Genomic DNA, 21894 nt, shown 5'->3' on the forward strand with positions numbered 1-21894 from the left:
CAAGTTGGAAGTAGATAAGAAACGCTCGTGCATAAAAGTTGTTAAAGCGAGCAGCTGATCTATGATCGACGATGGCGAGCGGTAGATTACGCCAAAAACTATGGAAATGCTTCCAAAAAAGACCTTGCACCGAACAAATTTGGTATCAGGCGGACGGAGGATAACTGAAAATTTAAGATCAGACCGTAAAAATAGTGCGACAACCCCTCCCCTGTCATGACGTCTGTCAGTGTTGATGACCGTAAGACCTGGAGTGTTACTTCGCTATCGTATATATGTTCATATAACCAAGTTTCTGTTACACCAGATATATGTGGTGAAGGGGCCGTGATAAGCGAAAGAAAATTTGGGAACTTGTTGACTAGGCTTCTGGCATTAACATTTAAGATGCGCAGGGGCTCGTTAGGATCATTCCTGAGGCGTCAAGGAGCTTTAGTGGTGACATTAGAAGAAGCTTTTGCTGGCGAGAATGAATCCTAATGAGATTGTTAGTGTCATCGTTCTAGTTGTATTTAGGTACATAATCTTGATCTATAAACAGATGCTCAAAACTTAAACGTACAATGGAGCCCTTATCCCGAAAAGGTTGAGATGCTTCCCATCACCTCTTTCTGATTGTTCGTACGCGCAATGAATAGTCTTCAGAAATGCGAAAGTTAGACCCTTTGGGTTTGTAGCCGTTTTTAAGGACAGATATTTTTTCGCGATAGTCGAGCAGCTTTGTGATAATGAGACGTGGACGATCGGCTTGCCTACGGCCAATCCTGTGACACCTTTCGATATTAGGGCAATCAATTTACAGATTTTCTTTGAACCATTCTGAAAGGTTAGCCAGCAGAAGGTCAGAAGATTCATCTGGTGTCTCAGCGAGGCCATGCAGCAGCAAATTATTGCGACGAGATTGGTTTTCTAGATCATCGTTCCGCATAGCGAGTTGCTTGATTTTGATTTGTAGCTGCTGAATATCACTTTTCACTTTGTTACTGGCAGCTGTAGAAGGCATGACGGGAAGAGATTCCAAGGCAGAGACATGAGTCTCCAGAGCATCAAACCCAGAATTGATAAATTCATGATACTTCTTCATATCAGCTATATCTTGCGATATACGTTGCTGATCCTTAATTAATTCTGTAAGCATTTGAGTCACTGAAGGCAAGTTTCTATTACATCATCGCCTCTATGTATGTATGTATGTATGTATGTATGTATGTATGTATGTATGTATGTATGTATGTATGTATGTATGTATGTATGTATGTGTGTATGTATGTATGTATGTATGTATGTATGTATGTATGTATGTATCTTTTAAATGAGAATCCGTTTGTCATTGATAAGTAAGTTTGGTAATGTTTTGGCTGAATTTGTTTCTAGTTCTTTTTCTTCTGAGCCATTATACACTTCAATTTATTTTTACTGCATAAAAATAAATATAATGTTACACATAATTTGTGCATTCAAAGAAGTTGTTTCAGTTGCCAACGCACATTAATGAGTAAGAAATTGGGTAAAACGGAAACAACCAGTGAAGATCAGTTTAGACGATAGCTACTATACATGGCATATCTTGTACACCTTGCGTTGGTCAAAAATGTCGATTTCAACATATCAATGTAAATCAGAATAAACAAGCCACCACCCCTGGTTGTATATGTGTGGTATATTTATGCATATTGTAATATCGTTTGGCAATTACTATTAGGGTCACAAACCTAGTCAAGCTGAATACACGAATTTGATCCATGTACCTTTTGTCTGTACTGGAACTGTTGTTGATATAAACTTCAGTTTAAAAATTTATTGTAACCAATAGCAGAGTATCTCTCAATGACACAAATGAAATCGCCATTGTTTTGTTCTGGACAATAGGAGACCCTCTCATCAGAACTTGATTAGCTTATATAGTTCATTTAGCTATTGACAGTGACATTACACTGAAGCGTGCAGCATGACAGATAGCCGGAGGGTAGACACAAACTAATCACTCTGTGTCTTCTGTAACTGTCCGGGCTCTTTGGCCTTGCTGCATGTAATGATGCCAACCAAGTTAGCACAAAATTGTGTCCTGACAATGGCAGTCAGCTTGGCCGCAACAATTAGCTCGCTGCATGTCTAGATTTTCTTCGAAACACCGTGATGACTGATTGCTGGTCGAATATCCAAACACGTGAAAAGTAATATACCAGATATGACATTGGTATTTCAGCATTGGGACCTTTTGCGATAAGAGAGAATGAAGGGGGAAATTATGGACCCAGAATATGTAATTTATGAAGGAGCATGGCAAAGCGTTTTTGGGTAAAAGAGTAGTGTAAGAACAGAGCGCGAAAGCCACCTTCACAAGAAATTAGTGCCTGCCGCCACGCATGATCTCAGGCCAGGCAACCTCTTAATAAAAGGTGCTCGGTGACACTGCGAATCGAACCCAGTACCTCCTAGATTGTAGCTGAGCGCTGAAACCGCTCGTTTACTGCAGCATTGCTTGCATTCACCCTATTGCTGATATATCGTCAATGCTTCGAATGACGCCTAATGCATAAACGTCCGGTGAAACTTGGTCAAAAATAGAAGAAATATTTAGAATGCAGTTGCCCAAGGTTACTAGAAGATAAAAACCGGGTGTGGCTGTATAACGGTGCACTATTTATCTTGTACATTACTGTCTTGATGTTGGTATAGCCTGCTTTAACGTACGCTACCTTCTCATAGTTTGCCAAATATAAATAAAAAATAAAAATAAACCGGCCTGTGACAACGCTAACCAACTATTATGAGTTCACTGTTACTAGTGTCACTTTTACTAGATTAATACTCAGTTTTTTTCCATTATAGTTAATTAAAGAAGATTTGGCTCATTAACAACAACTCTCCTAATTAGCATCGATTCTCACTCTAAAGACAGTCACACTTCATCTTGCTTTCTGTGTGGCTGTCGCTCCCGAAAAACATGTACACCAATTTTTTATGCTCTCCAAGCATCCTACGCTACTTTGCGGAAACTCCCCGACGTCTACTGGGCCAGAAAATTGTCTTTATTATCTATCGGTTTCGAGCTTTTGCCCTGCCGCGGTGGTCTAGTGGCTAAGGTACTCGGCTGCTGACCCGCAGGTTACGGGTTTGAATTCCGGCATTGGTGGCTGCATTTCCGACGGCGGCCCATATGTTGTAGGCCCGTGTGTTCAGACTTGGCTGCACGTTAAAGAACCCCAGGTGGTCAAATTTCCGCTGCCCTCCACTACGGCGCCTCTGATAATCATATGGTGGTTTTGAGACGTCAAAATCCACATATCAATCAATCAAATCATGTTTGAAGTATCGCGGAGATGAAACGAGTCTCTCTCTCTTTTTTCGTCTTTTTCGCACGTATGATAAGGTTCTCGACTTCAAGACTCGTATACACGTCCCTTGCTTTGTTTGCTCACTCAAACAACGCTGGACGAAATATTTGCACCGTGTTTTGTGAAAAGCATTAGCACTGAATTACCTCCCGACAAGTTTCCTTCGTTTTACGTAGACACATATATAAGCGTATGCGAATGCGCGTTTTCACATTCCGGCTTTATAAAAATGTTGCAGTGCATGGAGCCTGCGAAATTCCGCTCAAAACTTTATTTGAGCCCCGCCACGATGGTTTAGTGGCTAAGCTAGTCAGCTGCTGACCCGCAGGTCGCGGGATCGAATCCCGGCTGTGGCGGCTGCATTTTCGATGGAGGTGGAAATGTTGTAGGCCCGTGTGCTCAGATTTGGGTGCACGTTAAAGAACCCCAGGTGGTCGAAATTCCCGGAGCCCTACACTATGGCGTCTCTCATAATCAAATGGTGGTTTTGGGACGTTAAACCCCACAAATCAATCATCAATTAAACTTTATTTGATTACTGCTGTTCTATATTTCTGCACAATTCGTACGCAGGTATAAAAGTCCCCCTTGTGTCTTCTAATAAAAATATTGTAAGAAAGGCAACCTTTTGCGTCTACACAGTAAAAATTTTTACACCCAGAAGGGTGTAAATGAGCTTGTCCCGTGGACGACACCCTAAGGGTGTTAGTTCAGCACCTTCCAAGAAGGGTGCTTTAACATGCACCCTTAAGATAGGGTGTACATGTAAAAAAACTGTAGGGTGTTAAAAAAACACCCTTAAGGAAGGGTGCCTTCTATGTCCATCACTTTTTTAGCACCCTCTGTGGAGGGTGCGAGAAGGGTGCACAAGGGTGTTGAGTGCCCATGGCAGGGGTGGCGAATACTGCCACCAATAGATATCAGCATGCACTGATTAAACACTACTTGAAGAAAGTGGTCCTGATTATCGATGGTGCGCCACCTGTCGAGCTCCATTCATTGCGTGTAGGCAAAAATATAAAGGCGTACAATCGTGTATGAACTTGTGCTGGATCTATATATACTTCAGTGTATATGCATAATGCGCGTTACAGAAAATGAAGCCTTGCTGCCCTTGCATATTGCATTTATTTAATAGGCAAATAAAACATAAACTTTTCTTCTGCCACACAACTTTTTCACCAGATATACGTTCATGTATACGTACACTACACATGCAACACCTCAAATGTTTATTATATTTTTTCAGTTTCACTTTATTGACAATTCTTTGCAACATACAATTACACTGGTTTCAGTTTAGTATACTGCTTCAAGTACATTGAGCCTACAAATGAAATACACGCTAATATATCCCTATAATTCTTTCAAGTATCTACAATCCCAGTGGTTTCCAGTTTAATACTCCTTCGTGCACAGTCGGTTAATAGGAATGAAATACAGGCAAATATATACTTATGATTCTTTCAAATATATACAATCACCATGATTTCACTATATACGCCTTCATGTACACAATCGTTCCCAAGAAGTGATGCACACAAAAATATATATGGATAGTGTTTTCAAATGTATACAATCACAGTGGTTTAAGCTTTGTATTCCTGGATGTATAACAATTGGTTATGAGAAATGATGTACATGCAAACATATACGGGTTTTCGCACATATAACTTTAGCGAATACTTAAGAAACCAATACAATGATCAGAAACACAATATGCTAAAAATGAAAACAAAACTGAGTCAGGACACACAAAAAACAAAAGAGGTAATGCATAATTATGGCTAATGACACAGCTGGGTCACTTTATGCCAAATGACCCAGCCATTTGGGCAACCATCTCAAATGTATTCAAAAAACTCGTGCTGCATTGAAAATAGTGAACTTCTGGAATATTTAGGAGAGGAAAAATATTTGGTCACGTGGCTGCCTTCTGAACTTTCTGGAATGCCGTCTAGGTGTTGTATGTGAAAAATTTTATTTTAAAAGCACCGCTCCTTCTTTCCATACGAAACTCGGTCTACGTGTTGCGTAACAAGAGCTTAATTTGGGAGAGTTGGTTCATCGTGGTTGTGTGCTAGTCACAGCGCGACAACTTTAGGAAGAGACAGAAAGGACAGGAAAGAACACAAACTGTCAACTGAATTTAATGAATGTGCTACGAGCGCTTTTATACGGAGTACAAGAACCGTGTTCATGCGCTACGACACGTGTGAGCACTACAAAATAATTTTAACTGTGAAAAGAATACTCCCTCTCGGAAAGGATAAGTGAACGTGTAGTGATGCACTGATCATTGGTTTACCTGATAAAAAATACTTCTACAAACGTTAAATTGGCATTAAGTAAACCTATTCTCGTGACGAATGGGGCACGATTGACTATTCCTGTTGCTGTTTAGTACACACACTTTTGAAAGCTTGCAAGGGGTGGAAAACAACACGCTAATATCATATCTGCTGGCTATTTTTCTAGTTGTTAGACACGTGATGTGGTATAACATGCAAAGGTTTTGGTCATTGTTTTTTGTTGGTCCTGTCTTCTTTAACTTTACTTTCTGCAGGAGGGTTTTGCAAACGGGTGTGAAGATTCTGTTGGGATACCCAGCATCTTTTAGTCTTTTAATCTGGTTTTTAAGCCTGACCTCACCCTTGTGCTAACATGACTTCTGAAGGGTGGCCTGAATACATGTGGTATCAATTCCTCTTTCTATTAATTTTGAATGCCCACTATCAAAAGGCAGAACATTCTTAGCACTCCTGGGCTGATAGCACCAGCCAATACCCCAACAGCATCATCACACTTGTTTGTGAAACCCTCCTACAGAAATTAAAGTTAAAGGAAACAGGACCAAAAGAAAAAGAGAATGACCAATCACCTTTGCATGTCACATGGTACTACGTACATAAGGTGTCTCACAATTTTAGGAAAAGAGCCAGCAGATATGACATTGTTGTTTTCCACCCCTTGCAAGCTTTCAAAACTGCATGTACTTACGGCAACAGGAATAGTCAATCTTGCACCATTCGTCACTAGAATAGGTTTACTGAGTGCCAATCTAATATGTATGAGATACCGCTAACATGTGTAAAATAAACATAGGACAAACTGGGCAATGCTTCAATAATCAAGCAAGACAGCATGCTTCAAATGTTAAGAAGGGCTATAGTAGTCTCATGGCCGGACACCGTAAAGAATGTAAGTGTAGTCCTAGGTTTCATAAAACACGGTTTTTGAAAAAAAAGGAAGCAGAAAAATGAGAGATTTTAGAACTCTCTATCAGGAAGGCCAAGGCTCAATGCATCAGTACACCTTCACTTATCTTTTCCGAAAAAGAGTATTCTTTTCTCGGTTAAAATTATTTTGTCATGGTCACACATGTGTTGTTGCAGATGAGCCCTGGTCTTGTGCTCAGTATAAAAACGCTCGTAGCACCTTCAATAAAATTCAGTTGACAGCGCTCTTTCCAGTCCTTTTTGCGATAAGATTTTTATTACAGAAAAGAATTTCATTTTCTTACAGTTTAGGTATAATGATGAGTTTTCATTGTATCACAACATGGAGCAAATTGCATCTCAATACGGACAAAAATCACGATTTTGCGAAATTCGTGATATTTTCTCGTATATTTCAGCACCTTAAGAGGTATAAAGATATTTTTTCCTCAGAATATACCTTCTGTGGAGTAAGTATTCACTGCTCAGATAATCATACAAAGTGCAATATTGCAATAAAAAATGCAAACAACACATTTTGGCTTTATTCTTGGAAGCGAATGTGGTAAAAAAATTGCACTATTATTATTGAGCTTCAAATACCTTACAGAAGCACATTTACTTAACAGGTAGACCGAATTTGCTTTAGAAAAAATAAGCGGTAGTTTTAAAACAAAATTTTCCACAAACAGCACACAGACGGCATTATGCCAGGAAGTTATAAGCCAGCCGCATGAACAAAACGTTTTTTCTCGCTGAAGTATTCTAGCAGTTCACTGTTTTCAACGCAGTAAGTCAGCACATTTTTTTTTTTCAAATACAATTCAGATGGTCGCCAAAGTGGCTGGGCCGTTTGGCATGGAATGGTCCAGCTATATTTAAGCAAAATAACTTACACAAATAACAATATTCGTTCATCTACCATGACCACACTAGAAAAAGTTGTTCAGGCATTGTGACACTAAAATTTTCAGCGTCGTACTGCCTGATCAACTTCTTTGATAAACTCCAAACTCACGCCGAGAAAAAGCCGCTCAATCACGGTGGTTGTTAAAGGCCTTGCGGCCGTAGACAATGTTGAAAATTAAAAAAAAATCAACTCATTAGTGCTGTCACTCCTTCCTTCTTCGTCATTACTGACACGGAAGATTTTTCGGTTATCCATGTGGAGGTTCAGGAAGTAGGCTTGCTCTAGGCTGGGTCCAGGGTAGACTACGCAGGACGTCAGCGACACCCTCTCATCCTGTCATAAGAGCAAATATGACTTCTCATAAAAGGATTTTCGTGCTGTTCTGGCAGCACCATATATAAAGAATGTGTAGTGTGTATCCTTCGAAATGGCGTGTAATTGACATTACACTGAACTCGAAGCATACAACCCATACATTTCAATAATTTCGTATGATAAAGATAAGAGTTTTCCAGCAAACAGCGAATTCCCGAAATGAGGTGAAGTGTAAGACTACAGCTCAAAAATGGCACTTACGAAAGCCTGAACTCACTTAAGAATCAAATTCCTTCTAGGGTAGTGAGCCAGTGTGAAAAACAATTCTTAAAGTACAACGTTTAGAACATGTAGCATTAATCAAAACGCACAAGAAACTTACCTCTTCATGTACAAACAGTGAAGACATCTCTGCTTTCTCTTTTACATGAGAACAAATGATCTTGGGCGTGGCACTAGCGAAGAGGTCTGCAAAAAAAAAGTAAAAGATTTACTTACTTAAATCACGCCTCTAACAATCTGAGGAATTGTTACAAGTCACCAATCAGTGCAATTCTGACTGCCTCTATAAGGGCATCAAAAATGAACAATTTTCTCGTTCTTTCTACCCTCACAAGACGCTCCGTCAATGGTATATAATCCAAATTTGACGCTGTGCTTCCTATTTGCCTGCTTTCTAGACGTAGGGCTGCGAACAGAACATGTGTTTTGTGCACCTAATCTAGCACAGAAATTCGTCATCTATAATTCAATCATCTTAATTCATTGTAATTTCATAAAAGATGTGATAGCTCGTCCAGTTTTTAAAGAGTTGCGGGCCTGCAATAGGCACTGCCTAGCACGTATGAAAGTATTTTTTTTTTAATTTTTCAAAGCTTGCTTTCAGAAAAAGCGTCTGACATATTTCGACAACCAAGCCCATCCTCTGACGGCAATCAGGGGCACGCTATTAGCGATTATTGACCACGGGATTTACAAACGTAACCCGTGCCTAAATACTCAGTTAAACACAATCAAGCAAGTAGGAGCGCTCGAACAACACCAACGCGCGCGGACGCCGTCTACGTTGCAGCAGCCATGGCTTATGCTAAAGCTACCGCACACAGCTCCCACAGTTACGTTTACTCTCTCGATTCTGTTATAACGCCGAACGTTATCGCAGATGAAGGCAAAGCACGAAAACAGCAAACAGAAACGAGGGAAAACAACGCACGGCGATGGCCACAACAACGCGCCTTTGGAAGTCTGCTAGATCTTTCCCTGTTGCTGGTGATACTTGTCCTAAATAGCTTAAAAGACCGAGGCGCACGTGCTGGGAGCATCGCGGCATATCAGCACCTCCAACTACACCGTCTTTAAACAAAAAAAAGCCATTTCGTACAGTGCGCCTCTGTACATAATTTCTTCTTTTTCTTTCTTTTTTTACGCTTACACCTACAGAAGCACGTTGCACATTTGAGTATTATAGAAATGTTATTACGATGTAGCCCAAAGCACATCTTAAAACAATATCAATCACTTTGTGCAGTGTAGAGACAATGTGCGATCAGCAAATAATCCCGCCCTTGTTAAGTGATCACATCACTCACTGTATGAGTGATGCAGGCACTTACACAACATCGCGCATAGCAGTGTGAACTCGTTAAGTCCCACGTTTAATCGGGCATCTGCAACAGGCCCGCGAACGCATGCTGTTGTAAATGGCTGGCAGCCTACTTCGGCAGAGCTGCTGCAGGCGCCCAGCTAGCGCTGTATGATTACTACCTACGAAAACAGTACACTCACCGTTAACAGGCCCACGTTGTCCGTGTCCGCCACTCCATGAATATTCCTTAATCCGAGCGTCACTTCGAACACGGTGTCATGCGTGACCACCATTGAATATGCGCCTGTTCGCTAGAACACACACAGCGACCAAGAGCCCCGACCAACGCAACGCATTTGAAAGACTGATGAGACGGAGAGGGCAACATTGAGAGAGAGAAGGAGGAGGCACTGGCGGCGGCGTGGCGGCGCCGAAGCTGTCGACGCAGGTGTTCGGTGACGCAACTCTTCGCTTATCTACGCCGCCGTTGTGGGAGTAACGCTGGCCGGGGTGAACGGGGGGGGGGACCGGCAAACCCGCCAAGACGGCGCCAAAAGGCAAACACTATGGCGCATACGGCGGACGGCCGTTCAACGCGGAATGACTCCTTGTAAACGGCCACTCTCCGTCCAGCCAGTCGCACAGCGACGCAGGTTATTTACCGGCCTCGGGTTCTTTGAGTATTTTGACGGAATGCGATTGCAGCGGGCGAAAAATAGTGAAGCAAAACTTGCGGAAAACAAAGTGCACCATGGAATGGCCAGAAACAATAATTATTTCGTCCTCGGTGGCATTAGCGGGAGAGCATCGCTACACCTTTTTTCAGAGGAATTTCTTTTCGCATTGTCTGTGTCTGGCAATTCCGCGTATGGTGCCGCAAACACTGAATGCGTAGTCGAAGCTGGAACAAATTAATCCACAGTCGCGGATGTTTATAAGGCTTGTCACGCACCACGAAACGTGCCGAGGTTGTTATAACAAACTTTTTGCTGACCACATGATCAGAACATAATTCCTTATGGTTCCCCAATGAGCTAGCTAAGCACCTGTAGCAAAGGGAGGGCACGTTCTTGTTAAACGTTGTTAATATAAACGATTGTTGTGCATAAGTGCAGTGACAGCTTTCCGTGTGAATTGGTCATAACCCACGTTTTCGAGCGTAGAAGCGCCTCAGCAGACCTAATCAGCTACCACAGCAAGTTCGTAAGCAATGATGAGGTACGAAAATGTGCAGCTGTTTTCTATGTACTGAATAGTCCGTGTACAGTGCGTTTACCACCGCCATTTTTTAAGCCACCTCCCATATAGACTCCCAGTCTGAACAGGTGTGGGACGGGACCTTAAACACTAAGAAGCAGTGCGTGCCCCCCCCCCCCCCCCACACACAAGAAATTTGAGGGCGCATGGGCTGGTACACACGCATACTTATTCACAGGCGCACATACATACACGCATACGGCAACACACACACGTGACCGTAAACGCACGCATGCATGGGCGTACATATGTGCACAGGCACGCTTAACACAAGCACGGACTCGCACATACACGCGCACGCACACATGCACGGGTGTACACACAATCACGCTTACACGCGAACACATGCGCAGGCTCACGCACACACACCCATACTCGGGCGAACATTATGTTCCTGTATATAATCCACAGCAAACATGGAGCTTATAACCAACGCTAAGGTGAGCTTTCGTAACGTGGATTGCAGTTAATTGCCATTATAGATGAAACGCGATTTGCTTCTGCTGGCATTCTGCTGTATTCGGAGAGCACCTTCACACATTCTAAGTCTAGGCCGTCATTTAACGCAAGGTCCACATATTCGTGCAGTAGCTACGCTGCTCGGCCGCCAATCCGAAGGTCGCAGGTTCGATGCCGGCCGTGGCAGTCGAATTCAGATGGAGGTGAAAAGATAGAAGTCTGTGCACTGTGCGATATCAGCGCCCATTAAAGAACACCAAATGGTCAAAATCTCTAGAGCTTTCCACTACGACGACCCTCATAATCATATCGAGGTTTTCGAGACGTAAAATCCCAAATATTATAATAATGTGTTCTTCTTATGCTGCATATTCCATCTGATGAATCGTCACCTACACCCTTCTCAGGCACAAAAGCACCCTTAGAACCTATTTTAGGGTGTTATCGAGGCAAGCACCCAAACAAATGGGTGCTTTTTTTCAATCGGCCATTTATGGGTGTTAAAGGGTGTTGCAAAGGGTGCTTTCTCGTAAAAGCACCCTTTTTACATCCTGTTGGGTGTAAAAATTTTTACTGTGTAGGTACAAAACACCCTTACGTTCACCACTATATCGGGCTCGATTACACCGGATTTTTCGAGTAGCAGCGTGGCTTCATGAAAATGTAAAGTAACTGGTCGCGTTAAACAGGGGAAGACATTTGAGGCACATTTTCAAACATTGCTTGCATCGATTTACGCATGGTTTCATTGATGTGGTGCACATGAAGTGTTGTTTACTTGTACTTGGCGAGATAGTGCATGGTTTTAATCTTTAAGGCCATTGAGCCATTTCTTTTTTAGATGCAGTCGTTTATAAAAGGCGAGTGCTTGGCTTCGCATAGCACACCAAAACGTGTATTACAACGTACGCGGCATACCTTAGGCGCTGTAGCAGACGCTCGCGGAACTGAAACTTGGCTGCAGCAAATCATTGGCTATCATCGTACACTCCCGAAGCTAGACGCTTTGCGTGCTACCTTGATGTTATCGGCACACACTTCTTTCTTTTCTTGTTGTTTCATCGGCTATCGTGTGTCCTCCTCGTCGTCTTAAGTTCCGAGTAAGTTAAATTTGTACACACGCTATAGTAATCCCTTCAGATAAGAGATTTGTTGGCTAAGCAAATGCGTAGCCAAGAGAAAGCTTAGCGAATTCGGCCCCAGTTATTTTCTTGTACCTTGACTTCTTTCTTGTCAGAACAACTAAGAAAATTCTGGTAATATTCTCCAAAGATAAAAGTGGCATAAAAGAGGTCAGAACGTGTGGCATAAGCCGTGACGAGTCTTTTACCATTGAAAAATGAACTGAACGCGTTATTTCAGTCTGTTTTTTTTAGTTCGAAAGCATCGCATACACATTTGAAACTATGCATGCTTCGTAACCTGATTTCTAAAGTGATTTTAAACAAGAACGGCATTTTGAATCTTTAGCGTAGTTTAGGCATTAAAAAAACACCAGGTCTGGTTGATTTATCGAACGTTTTTCTCATCAGGTATGCAATCTGCGTAGCAGAGCACTAAGCTACAACTTACAAAAAGTCTTTAAATTCCCGTGTGATACCTTTTAACTGGCTTTTTGCAAGGATAATTCTGCTTCACAAATCTGCGTTCCGTTTAGAATTAAATACTTACAGATAAGTTTCTTTTACATCCAGAGTTTGTAAACTGCTTGAACATAACTTATAAAGCAATTATGACACTTTTTGAGTATAATGCTTTGTTTATTGCAAATGAACGTGATTTTAGGGCTGGTTTATTCAAAATAACGCAGTTAACTGAGGTAACGGATGACTTTTAATGTGCGGTAATTATGAGAGGTCGTATTGATGGAGTATTTTTGGACTTTTCTAAAGCGTTTGATGCTATTCCGCATGCTGATTTAGTAACCAAACTACATTCTAGGGCAATGAACCCAATATCATTCTTTGAATAGAATGTTATTTGTCCTTAAGAAAACACTATCGTGCCGGTAATACTTGTATTTCTGATACACTGGATGTTCACTTGGGAGTGCCGCAAGGCTCAGTACTCAGCCCTTCAATGTTCTTAGTTTATATAAATGATATTGCCACGTTCCATTTCCGAAGTTTTTGTTATCGTTCCGAAACACCACACGATTCTCGGCGCAAACAGCGCCTGCAGGTTCCGTGAAGGTTCCGGGCTGTAGTAGATCATTTCAATAAAATCACGCCCACTGTGCGAACGGTACAGATTGTTCTGGAACCTACGCCACCGCCAGCAATAACGCTAGAACATTCGACGGCAAGGGTATAAATGCCGACGCGCTTCGCCGCTTGTCAGTTGTTGATCGAAGGCCGACGCTGCGTTCGCCGCTATCAGTCCGAGACTGCTATCTGTGCAAGACTGCTGCTGTAATTAGACTTTCTCTTTACCGGGCACAGGTTCGCCCAAATAAACAGTTAAATCCCAACACGAGGTTTCCTGTCTTCGGCCACGTCACGACCCCGTGACATCTGGTGGAGGTGCTGCTTCGTTCATGTACCGGACGCCCCCGTCAAGCCGTGAACCCAGCCCCCGTCGCGGAGAAGGCACCGACGCTAACCAAGAGCAGCGAACAAGCCGCCGACAGCAAGGCCTCCCACCGGAGTACGGCCTTCTACAAGACAAGGCGCGGAAGACCAAGACCATGACCTCGACTGCAGCGACAATGACAACAGGAGCGTCCCAGCCCGCGATCGTCATTCATCAACCCAGGGAACCACCAACGTTCCATGGCTCATCGTTTGAAGACCCGGAAACCTGGCTAGAAACATACAACCGTGTGGCCGTTCTCAACCACTGGGACAATGAAGAAAAGCTCCGTCGTGTGTACTTCTACCTGGAAGACACCGCAAGGACCTGGCTAGAGAATCGGGAGTCCACGCTCCGAACGTGGGATGTCTTCTGCGGCGAATTTCTGTAAACGTTCGCGAGCGTTGCTCGCAAAGAGAGGGCCGCTGCTCTACTCGAGACCCGGGTTCAGCTACCAAATGAAAAGGTTGGAATTTTCACAGAGGAGGTGACCCGCCTATTCCGTCACGCTGACCCAGACATGCCTGAGGAAAAGAAAGTTCGTTTCCTCATGCGAGGGGTCAAACAGGAGCTCTTCGCGGGATTAATAAGGAATCCACCGAACACCGTCCAAGAATTTGTATCCGAGTCGACCACCATCGAAAAAATGCTGGACATGAGCACCAGACAGTATAATCGTCGCCTGACTCCAGAATGCGCTGCTGCTCAAGCCAGTGACTCCGACGACCTGCGTGAAACGATCCGAGCGATCGTGCGGGAAGAGCTGCGCAAACTGTTGCCTTCGGCGCAGCCTCAAGTGGATTCGATCACCGACATTTTGCGAGAAGAAGTCCGGCCATTGCTTCGAATTCCCCAAACACCGCTGCCCGAGCCAGAAACTATGAGCTACGCCGCTGCAGTGCGCCACAACGCTCCTCCCCGTCCATGCCAAAACGCCGCCCCGTCGCACTTCTGTCGCCAGACGCCACCGCCACCACCACCCCCACCGACGTCCTACCGTTCCCCAGCGGGCCAGCGCAGTGCACCGAGGAAAACGGACGTTTGGCGTGCATCTGACAACCACCCGCTCTGCTACCACTGCGGCGAGGCCGGGAACACATACCGCCGTTGCCAGTACTGACAGATGTGACTGCGTGGCTTCGCCGTCATTGCACCGCGTCCGCCGCCAGGAGATCGGCCACGTGACATCGCCGACTACCTGGCAGGAACTCAATGGACACCACGAAGTCCTTCCCGTTCGCCGTCGCCCAGCCGCCGCATGTCACCGCACCTCCGGCAGTACTCTGGCCCAACGCGGGGCCGGTCTCCTAGCCCGTATCCGGGAAACTAAGGGCAGCCACCGGTGGAGGTGCGGTTTCTGTGCGACGAACTACCGAAGATCCTCCGACGACGAAGCCGCCGCGACGGAGCTTTTTGAACACAACACCAACCAGGCAAAGCCCTGAAGGCAAAAGCTCACTTACCGAAAGTGGCCGGACGACGCAACATGGAAGCAGCGAAACAAGCCGACGCAGCCGTGAGCCGATGCCACGCCCTAACTGTAATGCGAGACGGCGAACTAGCGACCTTGACGTTCTTATCGACGGCCACAGTGTCAACGCTCTCGTCGATACTGGAGCCGACTATTCTGTCATCAGTGGGTCGTTCGCCGCAAAGTTAAAGAAAGTTAGGACAGCTTGGAAAGGCCCTGAAATCCGCACAGCCGGAGGTCATCTCGTAACGCCTGCAGGAATCTGCACAGCGAGAGTCACCATTAACGGCCGTAGTTGTCCTACAGACTTCGTAGTCCTACAGCGTTGCTCGAGAGATGTCATCCTTGGCATGGACTTTTTATGCCTCCATGGTGCTGTCATCAACCTAAAAACAAAGTCGATAGCGTTATCCACAGAAGAAGCACTACCGCCGCTCACGCCGTCAGGACACCATGCCTTGAATGTGCTGGAAGAACAAGTCACCATTCCACCTCGCTCAAGCGTCATTATTTCAGTCGGCGCTCCTAAATCACCTGACTTGGAAGGCGTCGTTGAAGGCAGTCAGCATCTGTTGGTCACCCGAAATATTTGCGTCGCAAGAGGAATTGCAGAGCTGCGGGAAGGCAAAGCAACGGTTATGCTCACGAATTTCAGCAATGAGTACAAACATGTGAACAAAGGAACAACGGTCGCATACATCGAAGAAATTGTGGAAGCCACCAGTGCTTTCGCCCTCGCCGATTCTGCGGAACCTGCTCAGAGAAACCAAGCCCCTCCCATAGCTTTCGACGTCAGTCCCAGACTTCTGAACGATAAGCAAGAACAGCTCAAGGCCCTGCTCCAGCAATACGAAGATTGCTTTTCGTCGTCATCGAAAATTCGGCAGACCCCAATCACGAAACATCGCATCATAACCGAAGAAAATGCCAGACCCCTCCGTCAGAGTCCGTACAGGGTTTCGACGCGAGAACGTGAGGCCATGAAGAGACAAGTTGATGAAATGCTGCGAGATGACATTATCCAGCCGTCCAAGAGTCCATGGGCATCCCCCGTGGTGTTAGTGAAGAAAAAGGATGGGACCCTACGTTTCTGCGTCGATTATCGCCGCCTGAACAAAATCACAAGAAAAGACGTGTATCCTCTCCCACAAATAGACGACGCACTTGATCGGCTCTATAACGCCAAGTACTTCTCGTCAATGGACCTCAAGACTGGCTATTGGCAAATCGAAGTCGACGAAAGAGACCGAGAGAAGACGGCGTTTATAACACCGGACGGCCTCTTCGAGTTAAGGGTGATGCCTTTCGGCCTTTGCTCAGCGCCTGCAACTTTTCAACGCGTTATGGATACAGTACTGGCAGGATTGAAATGGCAGACTTGCCTTGTGTACTTGGACGACGTCGTCGTGTTTTTCTCGAGTTTCGACGAGCATCTTCGGCGTCTTGAAGCTGTACTTCAAGCCATCAAGACGTCCGGACTCACACTGAAGCCAGAAAAGTGCAAATTTGCGTACGAGGAGCTCTTGTTCCTGGGGCACGTGATTAGCAAGTCTGGAGTTCGTCCCGATCCACGGAAAACAGCCGCCATCGCCGACTTCCCGCTGCCCACTGACAAGAAGGCCGTGCGCCGATTTCTGGGCCTGTGCGCCTATTATAGGCGGTTCGTGAAAAACTTCGCCCGCATCGCCGATCCTCTCACTAACCTTACCAAGGCAGACGTGGAGTTCAAGTGGGAAACGCCACAGGAACACGCTTTCCAGGAGCTTAAACATCACCTCCAGACGCCTCCGTTACTTGCCCAGTTCGACGAATTCGCCGAGACATAAATACATACTGACGCAAGCAGCGTAGGTCTTGGCGCCGTTCTTGTGCAGAGGGCTGACGGACTTGAAAGAGTTATTAGTTACGCCAGCCGATCGCTATCCAAAGCAGAAGCAAATTATTCCACAACAGAAAAGGAGTGCCTCGCCATCATCTCGGCTACGTCGAAATTTCGCCCCTACCTCTACGGCAGGCCCTTCAATGTTGTGAGCGACCACCACGCCTTGTGTTGGCTAGCCACCTTGAAGGACCCTTCAGGTCGCCTCGCACGATGGAGCCTGAGACTTGAAGAATATGACATTACTGTCATTTACAAGTCCGGCAAAAAACACTCCGACGCTGACTTTCTCTCTCGTGCGCCTGTCGACCAACCGCTACCCGACGACCCGGATGACGACTACTTCTTGGGAACGATAACTACCGACGACTTCGCTAAACGACAGTGGGCCGACCCGGAACTTAAGGCCCTAATAGAATACCTCGAAGGCAGGACCGCCGAAGTCCCGATGGTATTCAAGCGCGCACTCGCGTCGTTCTTTCTACGAAACGGTCTTCTACAAAAGAAAAACTTTTCACCGCTTCGAGCTAAGTACCTCCTTGTGGTGCCTTCAGCTCTGCGACCAGAACTCCTGCCGGCCCTGCACGATGATCCGACGGCAGGGCACCTCGGTGTTTCTCGCACGCTCGCGAGGATACAAGAAAGGTACTACTGGCCACGTCTTACCACCGACGTCATTCGTTATGTGAGGACACGCCGGGACTGTCAGCGACGCAAGACACCGCCGACAAGGCCAGCGGGACTTCTGCAGCCAATTGATCCACCTTGCCGACCTTTCTAGCCGATTGGTATGGACCTACTGGGGCCGTTCCCGACGTCGGCTTTCGGAAACAAGTGGATCGTGGTAGCTACCAACTACCCCACCCGCTACGCCGAGACAAAGGCCCTGCCAAAAGGCAGCGCATACGAGGTAGCTAAGTTCTTCGTCGAAAATATCGTCCTACGTCACGGCGCCCCGGAGGTCCTTATCACCGACAGAGGAACGGCATTCACTGCCGACTTTACTCAAGTGATCTTGGCATACAGCCAAACAAACCACCGCCGGACGACAGCGTACCGCCCACAGACCAATGGCCTCACCGAGCGGCTTAACAAGACGATCGCCGACATGCTGTCAATGTACGTCGATGTTGAACACAAGACTTGGGACGCCATTCTTCCGTATGTGACCTTCGCATACAACACGGCGGTGCAGGAGACGACGCAGATATCTCCATACAAATTGGTGTACGGAAGGAGCCCGGCAACGACGCTCGATGCCATGTTACCCAACGTCACCGACGAAGAAAACCTCGATGTGAGCGAGTACCTTCAACGCGCCGAAGAAGCCCGACAACTTGCGCGTCACCGTATCAAGAATCAGAAGACGACCGACAGCCACCGTTACAACCTTCGACGACGCTTCGTGGAATACCAGCCCGGTGAACGTGTTTGGGTGTGGACGCCGATACGCCGACGTGGACTAAGTGAAAAGCTTCTGCGACGGTACTTCGGACCGTAGAAAGTGGTTCGACGTCTCGGTCGTCCATGTCGCGCGCCTCAAGCCGTTTCATGCACGTTAACAAACTGAAACAGTGTTTTTTGTATTATTGTTGTATTGTAATTTATTCATTGTACTTTCTTGCATTATTATTGTACCTTCATCTTTAGTTAAAGCATCGGGACGATGCCTTTTTTCAGAGGGGGGCAATGCCACGTTCCATTTCCCAAGTTTTTGTTATCGTTCCAAAACACCACACGATTCTCGGCGCAAACCGCGCCTGCAGGTTTCGAGAAGGTTCCGGACTGTAGTAGATCATTTCGATAAGATCACACCCACTGTGCGAACGGTACAGATTGTTCTGGAACCTACGCCACCACCAGCGATAACGCTAGAACATTCGACGGCAAGGGTATAAATGCCGACGCGCTTCGCCGCTTGTCAGTTGTTGATGGAAGGCCGACGCTGCGTTCGCCGCTATCAGTCCGAGACTGCTATCTGCAAGACTGCTGCTGTAATTAGACTTTCTCTTTACCGGGCACAGGTTCGCCCAAATAAACAGTTAAATCCAAACACGAAGTTTCCTGTCTTCGGCCACGTCACGACCCCGTGACAATATTTATTTTTCTGTTCATTCACCTGTGAAGATCGAACTGTTTTCCGATGATTGTATGTGCTAATGTGACTTATCATTCCGACTAAGTTCGACTCAATGATGCATTGCATACATATATATATATATATATATATATATATATATATATATATATATATATATATATATATATATATATATATATATATATATATATATATATATATATATATATATATATATATATATATATATCAAGCTCGCAATTTGGTGGACCTACAAAATGAAGGCATGGCCTAACGTGCCAGCTAGAGTCACTGAATATTCCTACGGGAGCAGAGTAGCACATTGGTCTGCTACCTTGCCTGGTTAGCAACTGTAGTTAGCTTTGTCTCTTTAGGCGACTTGCTGAAGCCTGTCGCCGATCGCCAGTCGAAGTGCCTGGCGTGTCAAGGACCAGCAGAGAAAGAAGAAACATGGTCTTTTGGGACTGCACCACGAGAGTTCAAAAGAATTTTTAAATCTGTCCAGTAACACAAAGCGTAAAGGCGTATAGTAGCGCCAAATAACATGCACCACCTCTGCCGCATGGTCAAGTAGCACCAGCTATGCAAAATAATAAAGAACTCAATAACACAAAGTATAGGTCATTCGAGATTTAGAGTGTGCCACACTAAGCATACAGCAATTTTTTTTTTTTTGCTGCCGAAGCTTAAGGGCATGAATCTAACTCAAATAAAACCACAAGTTGGTGGCTAATTAGCTACAGAGCACACGATGGTTACTTAGTCACTCATTAGATTGCAGGGGGGCGGCGAGCGCTATTCGCAGTGCAGCCTTTGAACCAGCTTCTACGCAGTTCATGATGGCTAGTGGCGTTGGAAAAGCTACAGTGAGTGGCACTCTGCTACAGTGGCTGGCACTAGAGTTACTGCTATTCTGCTGCAGTGCATCTAGTTCCTGCCACAGCCCTTTGCCGTTTTTATTTTTGTTTCTTTAAATGCAGCGCTGGGCGACTAGCTAGCTTGCCGAAGGGAGACTCTACTGGGCCAATATGTGAATTTACCATAGCCGTTCCCTCGCACAACCATTCACATTGCTGACACTGTCTACACAAGTAACTTCACATAAAGTCTGAGCAAACACGCTTTTGCCAAGGTACTTCATCAACCATCTTAGCTAACTGGCAGGCTTGCAGGACAGATACAGTGTGAAGTATTCTAAAAATAGAAGCACAGAGCACTGCATATACTGCAAGCAATCGTTGCACGGGCATGCAACGCGCCGTAAAGTAAGCAGGCTTGAGTCGAAAATCAATTTATTCACCAGGTTCCTCAAAACAGGCACGTGACATCTCCGGGCACCTATTATTCTGCCTTTCTATAAATAAATTAATTGTTCGAAAACAAAGGCTCTTATTTCGCTACCTTGTGCACGCCACCCCATTGTATTTTATCGAATACGACAATAGACTCCGTTTTTACAATTATAGTATTTCCCGAAATCGTCATATTTATATACCGAAGCCTCTTTGAAGCAACAAATTCAACGTGACGTTTTACTGCACTTCAGCGCAACGGTTGTTTTTGCACTGCTATCAAGACAGGAACAATTCAACAAACGTTTGCGCCTCGTCATCGCCAATGCTCCAGATATTCTGGTGAATAAAATAGAGATTCTAAGAAACACGCAAGTGACAGACGTGCACATCAACATATTTTAGGTTAAAAGCAGCATCCCGCAGTTCATATTGACGAGGACGATGAGAATTACACTGATATGTCAGCCGCTGCCAACTCACTAACCTGGCGAGTCCTAGCAATAACTATGGCGCTATCCTTGAAGTCCATATTTGCTGCTCTTGTTCTATTTGTTGGTACGTATAAGTTTTTTACTCTCACGCTGTCTTAGAAATTCGACATTCTGAGAAGAGCCACAATGGAGCATAAAACATCGTAATAAATCAAAGCACTTAACCTACCAGAATAAAAAAAATAAAACATAATAGTATTTTAAGAGCGCTAATAACAGTTACGCTCATTTTCGAATAAAGATGGTCGAGATTTATTACGATTTTGCGAACATCTAAAAAGGTCTGCAATATGGCACCAGTAGTAAATATCCCCCCCCCCTTCCATAGGACCGTGTAGTTTAATTTGTGCTGCACAGCGCATAGGCTATAGCTGGAGCGTTTTCTGAGCATACATGTTCGTAGGTTGTTTTCTAGAAAAAAAAAGTTCCACATATACAGCAACAAATTCATTGCGAACACAATACAGCCAACCCCAAAGAGAGCGTTCCCGGAGAATTTAATTTCATACTCAATTAGACACACGATATATAGGGTGCCCCAGCTATGTCTAGCCAGAGTTTTAATATTTTCGACGTGATCTATTACGCCACGACCAAACGCATTTTCCTGACTTGAAGTACATCACAGAGTTTTAATGTTCCTGTTAATTGACTTATTAGGCATGTATATTTGACTAGTTGTGAAGCAACAAAGCTGGGCAGAAAATTCTAATGAGCACACTGTATATCAGTTTGCAAAAGACCTGATAGCACAATTTCTAAATATACATCCACTCATTGGTAGCGTTTCGCGGCCTATTACGATCCGATTGTCGGGGATTCGAAGCAGTCTGGGGTGGTCGCATTTCGATGGAAGCGAAATGGTGCAGGCCCATGCACTGTTAAAAAAACAGCATATGGTCGAAGTTTCCGGATGTCTTCACTATGGTGCCTTTCATAATTATATCGTGCTTTTAAGACGTAAAACCCCAGATACTATTAGTATTACAAGTATAATATTACTG

General features: G+C 44.9%; 1 protein-coding gene across 2 annotated transcripts in view; it reads left to right on the top strand.

Moving 5' to 3' along the window:
• Window positions 1-20788: 20788 nt before the first annotated feature.
• Window positions 20789-21894, top strand: part of LOC142786698 (uncharacterized) — a 76037-nt gene continuing 74931 nt past the window's right edge. For both annotated transcript variants that reach the window (XM_075884337.1, XM_075884338.1), the window contains exon 1: window positions 20789-20954. In XM_075884337.1, coding sequence (XP_075740452.1) covers window positions 20858-20954 — 97 coding nt within the window. In that variant the 5' untranslated portion in view covers window positions 20789-20857. The remainder of the gene's footprint in view (window positions 20955-21894) is intronic.

This window comes from Rhipicephalus microplus, unplaced genomic scaffold, assembly GCF_043290135.1.
Source record: "Rhipicephalus microplus isolate Deutch F79 unplaced genomic scaffold, USDA_Rmic scaffold_28, whole genome shotgun sequence".
Lineage (NCBI taxonomy): Eukaryota > Metazoa > Arthropoda > Arachnida > Ixodida > Ixodidae > Rhipicephalus > Rhipicephalus microplus.